The 19357-nt window shown below is 42.9% G+C and overlaps 1 protein-coding gene across 1 annotated transcript in view; it reads left to right on the top strand.

Moving 5' to 3' along the window:
• Positions 1 to 4589: 4589 nt before the first annotated feature.
• Positions 4590 to 19357, top strand: part of LOC100658384 (regulator of G protein signaling 3) — a 183736-nt gene continuing 168968 nt past the window's right edge. The window contains exons 1-8 of the mRNA XM_023545027.2: positions 4590 to 5593; positions 7404 to 7507; positions 9473 to 9539; positions 10290 to 10462; positions 11907 to 12057; positions 12413 to 12503; positions 12711 to 12781; positions 12999 to 13086. Of these exons, the coding sequence (XP_023400795.2) occupies positions 5540 to 5593; positions 7404 to 7507; positions 9473 to 9539; positions 10290 to 10462; positions 11907 to 12057; positions 12413 to 12503; positions 12711 to 12781; positions 12999 to 13086 (799 nt within the window). The 5' untranslated portion in view covers positions 4590 to 5539. The remainder of the gene's footprint in view (positions 5594 to 7403; positions 7508 to 9472; positions 9540 to 10289; positions 10463 to 11906; positions 12058 to 12412; positions 12504 to 12710; positions 12782 to 12998; positions 13087 to 19357) is intronic.

Genomic DNA, 19357 nt, shown 5'->3' with positions numbered 1-19357 from the left:
CGGGGCTCAATTCTGGTTGGGCATATAACGAAAGGACCCGGAGCAGTAGGTTGTGAGAATAGCGAAACTCAGTCACATTGAAAACAAACCGTGTTAAAATTGTATTTTTTAATTCATAAAATGGTTCTCCTTACATCTTTCCGAGTCCTTCAGTTTTGTAGTAGTTTTTTAATTTGTATTTTCATATTAAACGCGTAGAAATTGTCCTCACTTCTACTTATTTTTTTCTTGAAACGTGGTCCTCTTAAGCCAGCCTTTCATTTTCCTGCCCTTAATTGAGACGTGGGTACAGAGAAATATTTCCCTATTATGAGAAAAACAGCAGAGCAAATGTGCTAATAAATGGCAACTGAAACTGCTTCGGTTAGAGGCTATAGGGTCAGGTGGGGAACACTTGGATGTAGCAGACCTAGTTTAAAGATGTCAGAAGCTAATCAGCTCCAGTCATTTCCTGTTGTGTTGGAATTAGGCCCAGTATTGTTAGATATTTTGATTTTTTAAGATGGGGCAGAAATCTGGACATCATGGACAATCTCAATTCTTAAAATATTATCTCTAAAGTGCAGGCCAGACAAAACAAGTCACAGACCAGATGGAATCCCAGGGCAGTAGTTTGGTATCTCTGTTCTAAATTATAAGCTCTTTAGAACAGGGACTTTATCTTGTTCATTACTGTTCTCTGTGCCCAGGACAGTTCCCCTCAGGTACCTGGTAGTCAGTAAATACGTGTTGCATAGAAGAAAGAAGAAATAGGCACTGCCCTTACAGAGCTATTAGGGTGCTAGTGATTATCTACAGCTTCTTTAGAGAAGGCAAGATAACATTTGGTGAGCTCCTATTACGTATTACACATAAATGTACATTATCTCATTTAATACTTTTACAGTCCTCCTTAGGGATTATTTCTCCCTACTTTATATGAGGAAACAGGTTCAGAAAGGTGAAATCACTTGCTCAAGACCGTTCAGCCAGTAAATGAGAATTAATGGCCTCTGATGTAATCATATCAAGGTTATTGGTTTGCTGTTTGACCAAACACATTCATTCCTGGTGGGTATTTTAGCTGCCTGCATGGGAATTGGCACATACTGAAAAATGAAGCATGTCTTTCAAAGAAAAAGTGGTTGCTCTTTGCGTTTTTGAGCTCAGACACTTCCGTAATTTAATTGTAATTTGATAAGGCTTTTTGGAAATGGTGGCATTTCTAATGATTATGAAGGGGAAAAGAAAAAGGATGGTAATGTTTCTTATGAACTATATGTCAGACATGGTGATCTGCTTCTGTAAAGATTACAGCCTAGAAAACCCTATGGGGCAGCTTTACTCTGTCACGTGGGATCACTGTGAGTCTGAATCAACACCACGCACTTAACATATATCAGACCTTTTAATATCTGTTAACTAATTTTTGTAATAACCCTGTGAAATAGGCTTATCCTCATTTTACAAATGAAACAGGTTAAGTCCCAGTTTACTCAGCTATCAAATGGCCAATTGCGAGACATTCTGAAGTCAATCTACTTCTAAACTGTTGACATTCTACCTCACGCTGAGATGTTTTCATACTTGCTTCTACCAAACCCTTAATTATTCTACAAAAAAATCCGTTGCTGTCGAGTTGGTTCCGACTCATAGTGACCCTACAGGACAGAGTAGAACTCAAGGAGCGGCTCATGAATTCCATCTGCTGACCTTTTGGTTAGCGGCTGAGCTCTTAACCACTGCATCACACCAGGGCTCCAATTATCCTATGACCACCGTTTATCTATATGGGCTCAATAGAAATGTTTTATACTTTGAGTCCAAATAAAGATCTGGACTGCATGGCTAATGTATCCCAGTGCTGTTGAATCGATTGCGACTCATAGCGACCCTATAGGACAGAGTAGCACTACCCCATAGAGTTTCCAAGGAACGCCTGCGGATGCTAATGTATAATGCACTCTTAATTATGTGGTTGTCGTTTCTCCAGAAGGCTAGAAAGCTGCAGGGTTGGCTTTTGTTCTAAGCCATTTGGCTATGGACTTGCCAGATGCGAACCAGTGGGATGAAACCACTTGTGCCTCTGCTGTTTGTCCGCATCCGCAATGCTGGGCAGCTCTTCGCAGGATTGAGAGGGGCCACCCTCGATTGCTGGGTTCACCCTGCAAAACTCCCCTGGATACTGAAGGTATATTAGCCAGCGCCTGTCTCCTTCCTCACAAGTCTTTAAAGTATTTGTTTGACCTTCTTCTCCAGGTGACATGTTACATAGTTTCTTCTGGTCTGTTTTCTCAGATAAACTCCCAATGCTCACTATTGTAAATATCTCAGATTCCTCCCTCCGGCCTAAGAGACTTGCTCAGCGTTGTTTATCGGGATTTACCTTTGCTAAGACTCACTCTTTGTTGTCTCGGGGTTCAAAGTTTGACTCCAAATTTCAAGGCAGGTAAATTATCATTGAATCTACTTTTAAGAGCTTACTATCTCAAAATCTGGGTTATGACTTTCCTTACCCATACAGAAGACTTTGAGAATGCTGAGTTAAAAGAAAAAAAAACGCTAATTCAGTTAAAGAAGCGGTAAAAACAGAGGGGAAAACCCAAAGAAAGCATTCTTACTGTGTTCTAGGAGTTGGTTAATTTGGGGGTACCTCATCAGTATCTGTAGGTCATCAGGAAACAGTTTCCACACATACTGTCTTACCTTATAACTTTATATATAAAACTGTTTGTAAGCCCCTGAATGCAGAAGGAATGACTTTTTCTTTTGAACCTCCTGTAAAGTCTAGGTACCCAATTAGTGCTTGTTGATATTGAAGCTAAGGGATAGGAATCTGTGGAAAATTTAGACTTTCAAAATCAGAAGACCTCGTTGCCTGGAATCAAAGCACTGGTTGTGGCCCTGGAGCGGTTTATTTTCTCCTGTTCATTTAAGCAGCCTTTGATGATTTCTTTTAGGCTAAAGACAGTATAAGAGAGCCCTGGTGACATAGTGGTTAAGCACTTGGCTGCTAACCAAAAGATCAGTGATTCAAACCCACCAGCTGTTCCTTGGGTTACAGATGTGGCAGTCTGCTCCTGTAAAGATTACAGCCTTGCCCTCTTTGGGGCAATTCTGCTCTGTCCTATAGGGTCGCCATGAGTCGGAATTGACTTGATGGCAATGGATTTTGAAAGACAGTATAGGAAAGGGTAGGGCTACTTTCAGGTTCTCTAGAACTTGAAACCCTGGAAAACAGCTGTGCCTCCCAGTCAGGACCTGTGATGTGCTTCGCATAGATGCACAGGCACACAGTTCCAACCCTGCCATGCCCATGGTGTGCATGAGGGAGCTGCCTCATCCAGTTAGCTCCTGGTTTCTGTGCCTTTGTCCTTCAGCCTCTCCTGCTTTCTGATCTTACCTCTTTATCCTGAACCAGCCCCTCATTACCTCGTTTGTGGGTTTTTGCAGGGTCTTCTGAGCTGGTCTCCCTGCCTCTTCCCCTCTAAATCTTATATGCTACCAACAGATTAAGTTTCCAGAAAATATTGCTCATATCTCTTTGCTCAAAGTCCATGATTAGTGCTTCATGTACTATAGAATAATACAGCCAAATTTCCCTATTGTGGAGCTGGTAGCCTCTTTACTCTCCAGCTCCTCTCTGCTCTGATACCACCTTTAACTCTGAGCCAAACTGGCTTTCCTTTTGTACTTTTCTGTCTCTGACACTTTATTCATGCAATTTCCTCCACCTTAAAAGCTCTCTTCACTCCTCTGTTTCACTAACTCTCTGTGATAGTCTGTAAGGCCCTATAAGGTCCTGCCTTCCTCATGGACCTCATCTTGCATTCCTCCCCTCCGTATTCACCAAGGTCCAGCCGTTACTGCCCTTTCTGTTCCTCACATACTCCACACTTCTATCCCAAGACTTATGTACCTGCTGTTTCCACTGAGTGGAATGCTTTTCCCCCAGATCAGGGTTTCTTCACCTGACACTTGACATTTCGGATCAGATATTTCTTTGTTTTTTGGGGGTGCTGTCCTGTGCATTGCAGGAAGTTTAGCAGCATCCCTGGGCTCTACCCATTGGATGCCAGTAGCACCCCACCCTCAGCTGTAACAAATAAAAATGCCTCTAGATATAGTCAGATGTTCCCTGGGAGCAAAATTGCCCCAGACTGAGACACACTGTCTTAGAATCTTGCATGGCTAGCTCCTTCTTGTCATTCAGGTTTAAAGGTTGCTTTCTCACGGTGACCTTTCTTGACCACCCTATTTAAAGTTTCCCTGCGCCCTCACCAGCACTTAACCTTATTTTTTTCTTCAATTCTTATGATCTGAAATGATTTTGTTGATTTGTTTGTTGTTTGTGTACCCTCATTAGAATATAAGTTCCACAAGACAGGGACCACGCCTGTCTTGTTCACTGCCCCATCTCCTGTGCTTTTAATGGTGCACGGTGAATCTTGGGAGCTCAGGAGGCGTTTGCTGAGTGAATAAATATGTCTTCCTCCTCTGTCAAGCTTGAGTTTTGTCATTCACCACTAGCCGTGTGTGTTCTCTCAGCCAAACTACTCCAGCATTTATTGTCCCTGGCATGCTTATTGATTTTCTTTTGCCCATGTCCTACTTGCCCAACTAGATGTTAAACCCTTTGAAGGCAGGGGCCATGGCTTCATTCATTTAGTCACTCATTCAATTTACAGATATATCTTAGTGGGGGCCACTATGCTGGATGCTGGATTTAAAAGTGAACAAGATACAGTTTTTACCCTTAAAGGGTTTTCGTCTATTTGGGAAGGCAAAGAACCAAGTGGACAGGGACCAGTCAGTTTGAAGAGTGGTGTGAGAGGAGTGTGCCCTGAGTGTGTGAAAACATACAGGTAGGATCCTATCCCAGGCACTCTTTTCTGTAGGAGTGGCATCTGTGCCTATACCTGAAGTTTGAGTCACCTAGGGAACTGGGGCTTACAGGTAGGAGGTGTGGCAGGAAGAGAATTCCAAATTATAGGAATAGCACGTGCAAAGGCCTGGAGGCAAGAGGAAACTCTTCCTCTATCAGGAAAATAGTTCGGTGTGTCTGGAACACAGAGTAGGAATGGGAGAGTGGTAAGGGACGAGGCTGGGAAGTAGAGTAGAAATCAGGAATCTGCATGACAAAGGACTTTATAAACCAGGCTAAGGAGTTGGGTTTTTATATTTCTTTGTATTACTCATTCATTTATTTGCACATTTACCATGTTTTTGAATGTCTACATCAAAGATAATAGACTTTTATTGATGGTGGTGGAACCACCTCTGGCTAGAGAGAGAGGCATAGGCTATGAATTCAGTTTGATGCTATGAATAGTTCTGGAGTGTTTGTAGCACGCGGTGTCTCTCTAGGAGCTATTCAAGGATAAACAAACAAACAAAAAGATGGTGAGACCCTACATTTATTTGGAGACTATTAACCCCAAGGCTTTCTGTAAATAAGTAGAAAGATTTTTCTCATAACACTAACCTTATCTTCTCAGTAAATTGTCTTTTGTATCTCTTTTTCATTTTGGGAAATTTTCATTTTTTAGGACTCAAAAGTATGAAGGGTTTACCTGAAAAAGGTTTGATCAGCAGTACTAATACACCTCCCAAAGTAAGTCACAGATTAAAAAAAAATACTTCCTCAACCTTTTCTCTTTACTAGTGAGAATAAAATCTACCTTTATTTTATATTCTTCCTCTGGATTAGTATATTCTGAATAATAATCGTGGTCATAATGATGATAACAGTAACTGTCTTTTATCGGACCCTTACTATACGCTGGAGCCCGGTGGCACAGTGGTTAAGAGCTCAGCTGCTGACCAAAAGGTCAGCAGTTCTAATCCACCAGCTGCTTCTTGGAAACCCTATGGGGCACTTCTGCTGTGTCCTGTAGGTCACTATGAGTCAGAATTGACTCACTGGCAGTGGGTTTTTTTTTTTAGTATATGCTAGGCTCTGCTAGTGGCTTTACACACTATACTGTCTTCAGAAATCCCAGGCATAGGTGGGATTGATTTGTGGAGGTCTGGCATGGATAATCATTTCCAGTCTCTATTTTGCATACATCTATTCTGCATAGTCAGAATTGACTCGACGGCAGTGGGGTTGGCTTTTTTATTCTGCATACAGCATGTTCAGCTGTTAAGTAAGCACCCTCCGCCCCCCAGTGCCATCCAGTCGATTCTGGAACTGCCGACCCTTTGGTTAGCAGCCGTAGCACTTAACCACTATGCCACCAGGGTTTCCAAGTAAGCACTGTCATCTCATAATAAAGGAAAGTTAGACTGCTAGACTGCCAGACCCAAAATGAACCCTCAGATCATCTAGTCTGGTGACTTTCAAACTTTTTTAGCTATGACACAAGATGAGACATACATTTTACAGCAAAAATATTGTAGAACAATCCTTACCTTAACTATGGATGATACACTCTGGTATTTCTGTACTATTCTCTTTTATTCTATTTGATTTTTGAACAATGTGGGCTGCAGTTCACCAAATTGGATTTAATGACCTATGAATAAGTTGCAATTGCAGCATGAAGAATATTACCATGGTCTATCTCATTCATCTTACAGTTGAGGAAACTGAGGTCCAGATGGGAAGTGATTTGCTAAAGCACACAGCTAGTTAGAGGTAGAGGTAAATTAGGACTTTAGGAAGAAAAATCCTCCTACTTCCCTATAGCAAAAGAGATCTATTGCTCTTGACAGTCCTACTGGATGCCCTTTTTCTCCTCCTTCTGGGTCACTATGAGTTGGAATTGACTTGACGGCAATGCGCTTGGTTTTTTTTTTTTTGAGATACTTCATACAAAATAAGTTCTTTCAACCCTAACTACCAGGAGTTAGGTCACGTTTCGCAGGTGAAGGGCAGCTCTCCAGACTGTCAAATCTGCTCAAGACTTCAGACACCAGCCACAAGTTAGGGGGTTCCTGAATTTTATGTATATATGAAACAGTAGCAGTTTCTGCAGACTGTCTATGAATACAGAAAACTGCTTTTATCTCTATCAGTTCTCTCCCTGCTCCCAAATTGCCAATTGTTTTATTTGCAAGGAATGTTTAAGTCTTCAAGAGTGCAGAAGGCAAAATGAGTGGAGTTCTGTGGTGAACCCAGGGCACCCTTAAATGGCATGGGGATAGTGGTTTCTGAATGGCACCCTAATGTTACAGGGAGGCAGGGGGAAATTATTCACTTACAAATGTTTGCAGAGACACTGCTTCTGATATTTGCCAAAATAGCCTGGTTCCTTGGGGGAATATTATGAACACTTTTTGGGGGTGGGAAATGTCTTGTTACCATCTTCTGAACCGCTGAGTCTTTTTGATTAACATGATAATTCAGTCCTTAGTCTGGTATTGAATAACATCAGGAGACTGGAACCTTTAAGCCATAAGTTTTGTATCTCTGTCTTAAGGTTTCAGTGCTGAATTTGAATGAGACATCACCTCTCTGCCCTCAAGATGTTAGAAATATGGCTGTAATCTGGATCCCAGAAGAACCAGAGAAACATAAGAGAAGGTGACTATCATGTCTAGAAACTCGGGGGCCTTCAATTCTTATATTCTACAAATCCCTAAGCATTTCTTCTGCAGGCCTTCTTTTTGTGATCTCTCTTTTAGCTACCTCGTACTAGCAGGAGGCCAGCAAAGAAGGCAGGGATGGCCTCTTACATCTGTCTCTGGCTACGCTGAAATTCTACTTATTTATTTTTTTGTGTGGTAAAAATACGTATAACAACATTTGTCAATTCAACAATTTTTCCCTGTGCAATTCAGTGACATTGATTATGTTTGTCATGTTGTGCAACCATTACCAATATTCTTTGCCGAATTATTTCACCAGTTCCAACACCATTAACAGAAACTCAGTGGTCCCTAAGCAGTGACTCCCCCTTTCTGTCTTCCTCCCACCTTTGGTAACCACTAATAAGCTTTGGTCTATATATATTTGCCTGTTTCATGTAAGTGGGATCATACAATATTTGTCCTTTGGTGACTGACTTGTTTCACTCAGTATGAATGTTTTCAAGGTTCATCCATGTTGTAGCATGTATCAAGACTTCATTTCTCTTTTTGGCTGAGTAATACTCTTTTTTAAAAAATAACAGCTTTATTGAGATATAATTCACGTACTATACAATTCATTCACTTAAAGTGTACAAGTCAGTGGTTTTTAGTATTTCACATATATGTGTAACCATCACCACAATTAATTTTAGAACATTTTCATCACCTCCAAAAGAAACTGTGTACCCATTAGCAATTACTCCCCATTCTCCCCGACCCTAACCCTAGGCAACCATTGATCTACTTTCTGTCTCTGTGGATTTGCCCACTAGAATTCTATTTTTCTGGGACTTCTATGGGACTTCTGTATGTCAAATTCTGCATGGCAGTAAGTAGCACACAAGATAGGGCCAATGTATTTGCGAGATTTTATTAACAAATAAATGCTTTTTGTTAGGTTTTATTATTTTTTTTTGATTAGTTATCAGCAACTCGTGAAAAAGTTCTCAGTGAAGCACTTGAATCTCTAATCTCAATCCCAAAAGAAAAGGCCTACTACAATTGTGCAAAATGACTAGTACATAGGGCTTGTGAACAAACCAGAGCATAACAACAGAGGTCTTTAGTTGAAGTCCTAAAGACTTGCTAATATTCACAACCATTAGAAGAAAGTGTTTGGTTAATCTTTTGTGACCACTGAGGCTTTCAGGTTGTTGTTATGTGACTGCTTAGAGATACTGAGACTTAAGAATTTCTTTTCATTCTTCTTTTTAATGATCCTGTGAATACTTCTTTATATGTGTATTTTTTGGTGTATGTGTATCTACATGGCATAAACAAACAAACAGAAAACCCTAAGAGTTTATTTCCTTCAGGTAAAAGAAGCCCAGAGGTAGGTGGGCTTTGGCTAGTATGTCAGTTTCTTGAGGTAATCAGAGACTGAGACTCCTTCTAGCTTTCTGGGCCATGATCCTTAGCCCGTGGCTTCCCTATTCCAAGATGCTTCATGGGTGCTTTTAAGGTCTAAGTTGGCTGCTAGAGCTCCAGCCATCATATCCATGTACCAGGCAGGAAGGAAGAGGAAGATGTGAGAGCAAAAGATACTCCAGTACTTCCTGAGGACCTCCTCTGTGTTAATCAGTGAAGAACAAAATAGACTTGGTCCTGACCTCCTGGAGTTTACAGTCTTATAGGGGAGTCAGACATTACGCACATAATCACCTCTAAGTATATAATTCGTAATTTGGATTAATGCTATGAAAGTAAATAACTGATTATATGAGACAATAGTGGGGAACCTAGTTTAGGCTGAGGGCGAATAGCTTGTTTTTAGCAGCCTTTTGGCAGCAGGTACTGCTGGGCTCCCAATCTTTGCTTGCTGACTAGAGAAAGAGAAACGTTTGTGGCTATTGCTTACATATATTCTTGGTGCTTCTGTTTAAAATGTCTGGGAATAAGTTGTAGTTTTTATTTCAAGCCCAGCGGAGAAGAAGCCTGATGTTACCAACCAGGATGGGAGGGAGAAAAGAAAGAAATCTGCGGTGGTAAGTTCTGTGTTTTGGCCAAACCTTTATGATATTACCTTGTAGAGTTTATTGTTGTTTTCCTGTCAGGTCTCTCCACCTTCTCTATTCTTTCCCTAAATGAGCAAAATCTGAAGAAGAAAATTCCATTTTAAGAATAATTACCATATCATTTTCTATTCAGATGCTCTTTTTCCCTGTAGGGAGGTAGAAAGTGCCTTGAAGAGACAATTGGAGGAATGCTTGAGTAGTCCAAGAAATTTTTGTTCAATTAAAAACTGATTCCCAGGGTGATAGGAATAGAATTTCAATAGACCAGGTGTTAGCTATAAGATCTGAGGTTCTAATTCTAATTCCACCATTTATTGGGTCAGTGTAGCCTTGGATAAGTCACAGAACTGTAAGATGGCTAAATCCATGAGCGTTGTGTTTTGTTCTATTTCCTTCATTGCTGAGTTCCCAGACCTAGACCTGTGCCTGGCACGTAGTTGGCACAGTAAATATTTTTTTTAATTTTTTTGAGTGAGTGAATGAATAACCTTTCTGAAAAACAAGACATACAGTCCCCATATGATCTGAAGACAACGACAAGGTTGGGATACTCAGAGGGAAAAATGAGGTAACCCTCACAGTAGCAGAGGGCAGGGATTACTGGAGTGAGTCTGGAAACAGTATAATATGGCAGGGTTGTTGGAAGGCTGGAGTGTTGATGGGAAGATACGAGGTTGCAGAGAGTGCTTCAGGGAGTTCTTTCCACTGTTTCTCTTCCAGGAAAACAAGTCAGCTCTGGGTTCCTTGGAAAAGCAGGGCATGGGAACACAGTTAGGAAGACAAGAGGTGCTTGTGCCTCCCCCCTCCCCAGTGCATTTGCTTAAGCAGTTACACACGGACTCCATACTTCCCTGGGACCAAATCGACATGTTGCCTCAGGATCTGCTGAAGGAGTAAGTACCACATAAATCCTGAAGGAGAACCAGAGCACCTGCTTTTTCTTTGAAGCTGAGAAGGGTCTAAGCAGTGCACTCTTTCTGAGTAGGGAGGGGGAAAACCGTCACCATACTTATTTCCTGAGTTCCCCAACTTACCAGTGTGCAGTGATGGCAGTAATAACCACCACATCTGTCAAGCACTTGCCATCTGCCAGGCCCTGTGCTAAGCACATTACATGTGTGCCCTCATTTAAACCTCGATTGTTAAGTGCTCGGTTGCTAACTGAAAGGTTGGTGGTTCGGACCTACCCATCTGCTCCACAGGAGAAAAAAGTTGGTGATCTGCTCCCATAAAGATTACAGCCGAGGAAAAAAGGTCAGACTTACTGGTCTGACAGAGACTGGAGAAACCCCGAGAGTATGGCCCCTGAACACTCTTTTAACTCAGTACTGAAGTCACTCCTGAGGTTCGTCTTTCAGCCAAAGATTAGACAGGTGCATAAAACAAAATGAGACTAAATGGGCATACCAACCCAGGGGCAAGGACGGGAAAGCAGGAGGGGACAGGAAGCATGGTAACTGGGAACCCAAGGTTGAGAAGGGGAGAGTGTTGACATGTTGTGGGGTTGGCAACTAATGTCACAAAACAATATGTGTATTAATTGTTTAATGAGAAACTAGTTTTCTCTGTAAACCTTCATCTAAAATACAATTAAAAAAAATGGCATACAAGAAAAAAAAAAAAAAGAAGATTGCTGCCTAGGAAACCCTATGGGGCAGTTTTGCTCTGTCGTTGTTATTGTTAGGTGCCATTGAGTGGGTTCTGATTCATAGTGACCCTATAGGACAGAGTAGAGCTGCCCCATAGTGTTTCCAAGGAGCACCTGGTGGATTTGAACTGCCGATATTTTGGTTAGCAGCCAAGCTCTTAACTACTACGCCATCAGGGCATAGAGTCTTTATGAGTTGGGATTGACTCGATGGCACACAACAGCTACAACAATAGAGAAGGTAGGCATTACTACACTTTTCTCTTTACGGATGAGTTATGGATAAGTGGGAGGTAGAATAGTATATGTGGTTTGGAATAAGACAGTATTTAAATTTTGTTTTGAAACTTATTGGCTTTATGAGTTTTGGTAATTCACTTAGCCTCTTTAAGCCTTACTTTCCTCATTTTTAAAATGAGAATAATACCTGCCTGTCAGAGTATTGTAAAGATTCAGTGATATAAAGCAGGTGATTCTGACATATAGTAAACACTCAATAAATACAGGTATGATTTTATACATGTATTTCAAAGGTGTTATTGGACGAGTACCTGTTGGTACAGGCCTTTTCTTACCCAGAGTGGAAATTTCTTCAAATTTTGAGTCCTTTTTATCTCTCTCCTAAGCCACACTCTCCCGGAAAAGCTGTTGCTGACTATCTCTGAGCTCGCTACCCCTGTCCCCTTCAGCCTTTTGACAGATGAAGGGAAAATCATACCGTCTTCAAATATGAAGATAGAATTGGCCATGATGAAAAAGAGCCGTCCCTTGGAAAAGAGCCGACCTGAAAGTGCAATTTCTTCTAAGATGTTTCTGTCTGTACACCGCCTCACCCTGCAGGTAAGAGCTAGGGAGTTTTGGAGGAAGATGTTTACATGAAAATCCAAGCTTATCTTTCCTTAAGGTAGGAAGGGTTGACTTTCTATTCCTTCTTTCTCTTCTGTCCTTCCATTCTGGACCCAAACATATGGGGAAGGGTTTGAGGAGGGCACTGTTCTCTATTTCTTTTGCATTTCTTCGTCCACACTTTTTCACTCTTTCTATAGCCCCTGAAACAATGCTATATAACACTGAGTTCTCAAAGTGTGGTTGCTGAATAGGTGAATAAACACATTTGGGGGGGAAAAAATTTTTTTTTTTTCTTTTTGGGAAAAAGGAAAGACCTAAATAGAGCTTTTCTTTTCTTTTTCTCCAGAAACCAGGGCTGAGACATCCTGAGCATTTGAGGAAATTACATAATAACCTGATGTCAAAAGCTAGCCTTTCTGAGGCTGCCAGATCTCCAGGTACCGGCCCCACTTAACCCGCATTTCCCACACTTCCCTTGGTCCTGGTTCAGTTGGGTTTGTGGTCACAGTCATATAAGAAGCAGCCCCCCTGCCTTGGTCTTGACCAGAGGGACAGAGCACCGTTGTGGAATGGGGTGCAGCAAGCAGCCACGGGGGAGGGTGGGAGCAGCTAAAAGAGGACTGAGCTGACTCTGTGGTTGCCAGGTCCCAAGAAGCAGCAGCAGCAGAAGCAGCAGCAGCAGCAGAGGAAGGTGAAAACACTCACTAAGAAACAGGTAAAGGGGCAGTGAGGGAACCCCAGGAACTTGCTAGGACCGGGAGAAGTAGCTGTAGCCTGGAATGGTTAGGGATGTATGAGAGGTGAGATCCTCCCTGGGTTCTAGAGGGATTGTCCTTGTTTGGTTGTAGATGTGTTCTTTTTTAAAACTCTTTTTGAAAACTTCTCTTCACTTCCAAAAGTCCTAATTCATTTCCTCCTCATTTGAGTTTTAGGAGGTTAAAAAGAAAACCAAGAGTGATCCAGGGAGTCAGAACACTTTACATGAACGTAAAGTTATCGCCGTTTATGACCCTGTCTCTGGTAAGGAGAATATGTGTTTGGGAAGAATATGTGCTTACGATTGTTCCCAGGATGTAGCTGAGGGTAAGAAAATTTGACCATGTTTTAGTCATTTTGGGGTCTGCCTTTGTCAGGCACTCAGAAACAGAATTCCCCTTGGAATGCCACAGGATGGGCAGCCTACCATGCATCATACTTCCATCATGTATTTACTAAGCAAAGAAACTATGCCAGACATCTGTTTTATGTAGGGATTTGGGAGATGACCAAGAGCATGAGTTATAGTCATTTTTAACACAGGTCCTACCTTAGTAAATGCAGAGCAGTTTGAAGATCAGAAGTAGAAGCAAGCCCAGGTTATGAAGAGAAGACCCCTGAGGGTTCATTGGCCAATGAGGCAGGAAACAGCTTGGAGTCCTCACTAAAGCCCCCCAAAGTTCTGAGTAAGCGGAGCTTCTAGCACAAGTTAGAGAGTCTCTGGTTGAAGTCAACACACTGTCCAACCCAATCAGGAGGCAGGCAATCCTTTTTCTCTGGTGTTCATGCTGGAGCCCTTACTCATGTCGGGACTGAGCGAGAGTACTGACCCTGGTTCCTCTGACTGTTTCTGAGCTTGAGTGGGAAATGTGAAGGAAGGAAAAAGAATCCCTTAAACCCTACAAGTTTGTTCTGCCCTACTCAGTTTGGGCATTGCTGTTTTTAATGTGAAAATAATTGTTTACTCATCAGAATACACTCTTCAATCCTGGGGCAGTGGGAGGGCCCAGGTGAGATGCGTCTGAGAAAGATGCTACCCTCTTGGTTTAACCTTCCATCTCACTTGAGGTCTCTGATACTAGTGATGCCCTCAAATCTAAAGATATAAGAAGGTTCCAGACCTTCACATGGGAGGTAGACACAATCAGGACTGTGGACCAGAGTGGGAAGTGACTGCCCAAGGTTAGCACCTCATCCGGGGTGGTCTCTGCTACTCCCCTGCATTCCATTCTGGTGCCTTTTGTAGCTCTTCATGATGCTTCCACCAGAAGTTTTGCTGGGATGACTGGGTGCCTCTTTGAGTCGTGTTCATGGAGCAGTGGCCTGTCCTAACTGAGTTGAGAAAGGCCTTATGGAAGATATGATTTTGCATTGGATGTTGAATATGTATGGGAGTGTCTTAGTCATCTAGTGCTGGTATAACAGAAATACCACAAGTGGGTGGCTTTAACAAAGAGGAGTTTGTTCTCTCACAGTCCAGTAGTCTAGAAGTCTGAAATCAGGGCGCCAGCTCCAAGAGAAGGCTTTCTCTCTCTGTTAGCTCTGGAGGAAGGTCCTTGTCATCAGTCTTCCCTTGGTCTGGGAGCATCTCAGCGCAGGAACCTCAGGTCCAAAGGACGCCCTCTGTTCTGCTCCCGGCACTGCTTTCTTGGTGGTATGAGGTCCCCAGTTCTCTGCTTGTTTCCCTTTCTATCTCTTGAGAAATAAAAGATGGTGTAGGCCACACCCCAGGGAAACTCCCTTTGCATTGGATCAGGGAGGTGTTACAATCCCACCCTAATCCTCTTAGCATACAATTACAATTACAAAATGGAAGACAACCACACAATACTGAGAATCATGGCCTAACCATGATTCACACTAGGAGTTTTCCAAATACATAGGAGAATTCCTGGAATGGGAACCACCTTTGCAAACACATGGCATCTTGGAGGAGCACTGTAAAAATGGCATGGCAGTGATGTGTCCTCTTCTAACTTTACAAGGAGGAAGGAGAATCAAGATCAACAGCCCAAGGCTGATTCCTATGAGGCAGAGGTCAGACATCCTCCACCTTCCAACCATTTTTTTTTTTTTTTACCAATTCTGACACCAACCATCCCTCCCACAGTACTCTCTCCTTCTTTGCTGGGTTTAATAATGGCTGCACAGAACTCACAGACAATACTCACAATTATGGGATTTATTTGGGAAGCAGCCAGTTACAATTCAGGTTCAGGAATGCCCAGGATACAGTTCTTTGATTAGGACAGCCTCTTTTCAGCTGTACCTGCAGGCATTGCTCTCTCTGGCTCCTTGGCCCCAGCCCTGTTGAGGCAAGTGATACAAAGCTCTTTTAGCCCCTCCACTAAGTGCCCGGAGGCACTCTACTCCACCAGTAAGCCTCGGCCTGTAGGCACTCAGCTCTCTTGCTCAGTGGGTCAGTGAGCCTAGCTCCACTGCCAAGTACCTGAGACACCCCACCCTACCAGGAGCCTCCTGCCCAAAGGTGTTCAGCTTTCTTGCTCTATGGGCCCAGGAAGCCCACTGCACCATCTCCTGCTGGTCTCCTGGTTCTTCTGCCTCTGCTGCTGCCATTACTCTGCCTCTGCTTCCTGTTGTCTCTTACCGTCTCCGGTGTTACAGCTCTCTCTGTCTCCTGGATCTAGGAGATTCTCAGTGTGGGGGTTTCAGGCCCAAAGGATGAGCTCCCCTCCTGCCTCTTCTTTGTTGGTGGTCATGAGGTCCCCTCTCTGCTCCGGAATTGGCCCTCTTTAAAACCTAGTGGGGTGGCAAAACTGACCAATCCCCTTGTTAGGGTTCCATACACCTTATTTGCATGGTCCCCCCCCCCCCGCCCGCCAAGGGTGCCATGCACCTTATTTACGTTATTAACAAGCAATCCAATTCCCTTGGTGGGCCACAAGCACCTTATTTGCATAGTCCCATCCAGTCATTTGGTGGGAGTCACAAAGACTGTGGCTAGAAAGGTCATATTAAGTAATTCTGCACTGCAGGCATGGCTTGCTTAGGGAACACTCAGCAGTTCAGTGTGGCTGTGGTCCTGGGTATTTAAGGGAGAGTGGTAGATCAGGTGAAAGTGGTAGGTAGAAGCTTATATTCCCAGGTTGCACCTCAAACCAATTAAGTCAGAATTTCCAGTGCTGGAACCCAATGATTCCAATGTGCAGCTTAACCGAGAACCACTGCTGTTTGGGAGCCAAGATATTAGCACAATATCTCTGGCAGCACCTTGGAAGATGTTTGTCTAGAGAAAGGGAGATTGAGAAAGGGAAAAAAGAATGAATGCATTTAGGAATTAGTTGGAAAAACATCTGATGCAAAAGAAACAAAACTAGAGCTTTTAATGCCAAGGAGATGTAGAGAAGACAAAATAATGTGAGCTAAATCTTGATCTTTTGTACTGGGGAGCCAATGAATAATGCCCTAAATAAACAAAAAGAAACAGCATTAAAAAAAAAAGGATTATTATTTAGATTTAAGGAGATAATCAGTAGGTCTGAAACAAAAAATTACCTTTAGGAAGTAGGGACGGGGTAGGGGACTGTTTTCTTTTTATTTTAAACTCTTCTGTACTATTTTATTTTTTATTATTTTGTCACAAATTTAAAAGGGAATACATGGAAACAACAACAAAAAAAACACAATTAGAGATTTTTTTGTTTTGTTTAGAAACCAACATGAGTACATTAGAGTAAGGCAGCAGAAGGTGAATCACATTCTGGTAAGAGGAGTATTCATAAACTGAAAAGGTAGTTTCTTTTGTTGCTGTGACATGTAGGTGCTGCCCGTAGGTTTCTTGGAGGAATTCTAGGTGTTTTTTAACACACACACTATCTTCACTCTAATTTTATAATAAATGTCACAGTCCCAGGTGAACCAAGCGACTCATAGACGCAGAAGGCCTAGCTCCCTGTTACCTGCCACCAAGGTCCAGTCTTGTCCTGGAGACAAGATGAGTCATTTGTAGACTAGGGGCCAACTAGAAACCTGACAGTGGGATATGAAATGCCAATAAGAAGAAGATTGAATTGACTTTGTGGTCACTAGGTCACAGTTCTCTGCCAGATGAGGAAAGTGATACAAAGCAGCAGGAGCAGATGGAGATAGAAGGACCCACCTTGAAACAGCTGAGAGTGTACCAGGGCCATACTGCTAGGGCCCTGTTTAAGGTATTTATTGCTGTATGACAAACCACCCCAAAGCTTAACCACAGTGATTTGTTATTTCTCGTGATTCTCTGTGTTGACTGAACAGCTATTCTGGTCTTGTTAGAGGGCATTTATGTAGTTGCATTCAGCTAGAGGCTGGGCTGGGGCTGCTGGCCCGGTTGTACTGGTTTTCTTCCATGTGGCCTTTTCCATGTGGCTAGCTTGGGCTTCTTGACAGCATAACCTGTTGCTGTTGAGTGATTTCGACTCATAGTGACCCTATAGGGCAGTATAGAACTGTCCCATAGGGTTTTCAGGTTGTAACCTTTATGGGAGCAGACTGCCACATCTTTCTCCCGTGGAGTGGCTGGTGGGTTTGAACTGCTGACCTTTTGGTTAGCAGCTGAGCGCTTAATCACTGCAACACCAGGTATCCTTTTTGACAATATAGTGGTCTCAAAAAAATGAAATCACTTTCTTAAGGAGTAAGCCTGAACTGGCACATTGTCATTTTTGTCACATTTTATTGGTCAAAGAAATCACAAGGTCAGCCCAGAATCAAGTGGAGGGGAAATGGCTTCCACGTTTAGATAGAAGAAACAGCATGTGTGTACAGGAATGGGAGGAAGTGTTGCCAGCCATCTTGGAGGGAGCCTTTACAAGCCCTTAGCTGCCTACTGGGAAGGGGTAGAAGTGGGTTCCGGCTTCATCTGGATAGCCTGGTGGGCAAAGAATGTGTGATACAGTCTGAGGAGGTGGCTCTTTGACTTGTATTAGAAGTTAATTTTCCCAAGAAAAATATCTTTTAGTTTCCCAAAGTCTTGATTTGCTTAACCCCATTGAATTTCAGGATGCCACAGAGGAACCAGGGATGGACCACCTTGAGAAATACCCAGACTCCTTCACCAGGCACAGCAGTAAGTTATTAGGGTGGAGGAGCCTTAGTGAGTGACTGAGGACAGGGAGAGCTGAACCTGTGTTGACCAGGTTGGTTTACCTGCCTGGAGCGCACAGTACTCAGCCTTCAGAGGCATCCTAACGACATTCCAGCCCTTCCTTTCTTGTCCCCTCCCCCCAGTTTTTCCCCATTTGGGAGAAGGCTACTGGTGCAATTAATGGCTGGGTTTTCTTTTAGGTACTGAATTAGTGAAGACAGAGTCCACTAAGGAGGACATTGGTACTCAGGTAGAGTTTGAGCTGGAATCCCAGACTTCCAGTGAAGAGAAGACCCCCAGGAACCTTTCAGCCAGTATAGATGGAACCATCTGGAACCCTGAGCTCAAACTTCTGAGGATTCTTCAGGCCACTGATGATGAGGACGAGGAGAATCAACCCTCCAGGGCACAGAGTGAAGGGTCTCTGAGAGCACAGGCTGAAGGCATCAGCCACCCCATTCAAGAGCAAGATGCTTAATCCAGAAGATAACAGTCTTTGACATGAAGGGCAGAAAGGAGAGGGGACTTCTGCTCCCTGGAGCCTTTACCAGGAACTGAGCTTAGAGATTCTTTTTTCTTCCTTCACTTCTTCTTGCCTCTGAAATAAGTGAGAGAGAAAAAGCCCCACCCTTTTACATTTAGATTATTTCTCTTCCACTAGGGCCAGAACAATTGTAGTGATTAAACACAGCTGCTTGTCACTCTAAGGCCTCATTCTCTGTTTCTGGGAGGCGAGAGATTTTTCTTGTTTTCTGAGTCACATTTATTTCCTTTCTGCGGTCTGTAAGGCTTCCAGCTTTAAGAAGCTGAATTTGGACTATGGAAACCTTTACTGTGTTCCTAGCTTTTTGTCTCATTTTCTGGAAGTAGTATCCTCTGGGAATGAGCGCCACATCATTCTCAAATAATATTCATTGTGTCCCCATGTATGTAGTACTGGACTCATATCTGCCTGGAGGAGTCTAAAACTCTAGTTTCTAAGGAACTGAGTCTGTAGGAAAGTTTCAGTGATGCTCATAAAGACTCAGAATTTTAAAATCTCAGGGGACCTTGAGCTGTTTTGGGAAGGATTCTTATTTTTTTTCATGTTTTAGTACTTAAAAAACTTTTTATTATATAAAAATTTGAAATTAAGTAAAAGTAGAGAGAAAAATATAATGAAACCCTTGTGTGCTAAGTATCACCCTTAAACCTGGGCAAGACAGACCCTTGATCTGAGTTCTGCTCCTGGCCCTTTTCTGGCCATGTTCCTCCCCATGGGTAAAGGAGTATGTCAGGCCAAGAAGATGCCTTGGAGCCTGTGTCTCCCCTTCTAGATCTTGCTCCTGGTACCTGAAGCCCTGGAATTCCCTGTCCAAATGCCTTCAAGCCAGCTTCCAATGCCTGTGCAGGCCTCTCCCTGGGTCCATCCTCCCAAGAGCGGACTGTGCCACCACTGTGTGCACTGCT

The sequence above is a fragment of the Loxodonta africana genome, chromosome 9, assembly GCF_030014295.1.
Source record: "Loxodonta africana isolate mLoxAfr1 chromosome 9, mLoxAfr1.hap2, whole genome shotgun sequence".
In the NCBI taxonomy this organism is placed as follows: domain Eukaryota; kingdom Metazoa; phylum Chordata; class Mammalia; order Proboscidea; family Elephantidae; genus Loxodonta; species Loxodonta africana.
This window is presented reverse-complemented; position numbering and strand designations above follow the sequence as displayed.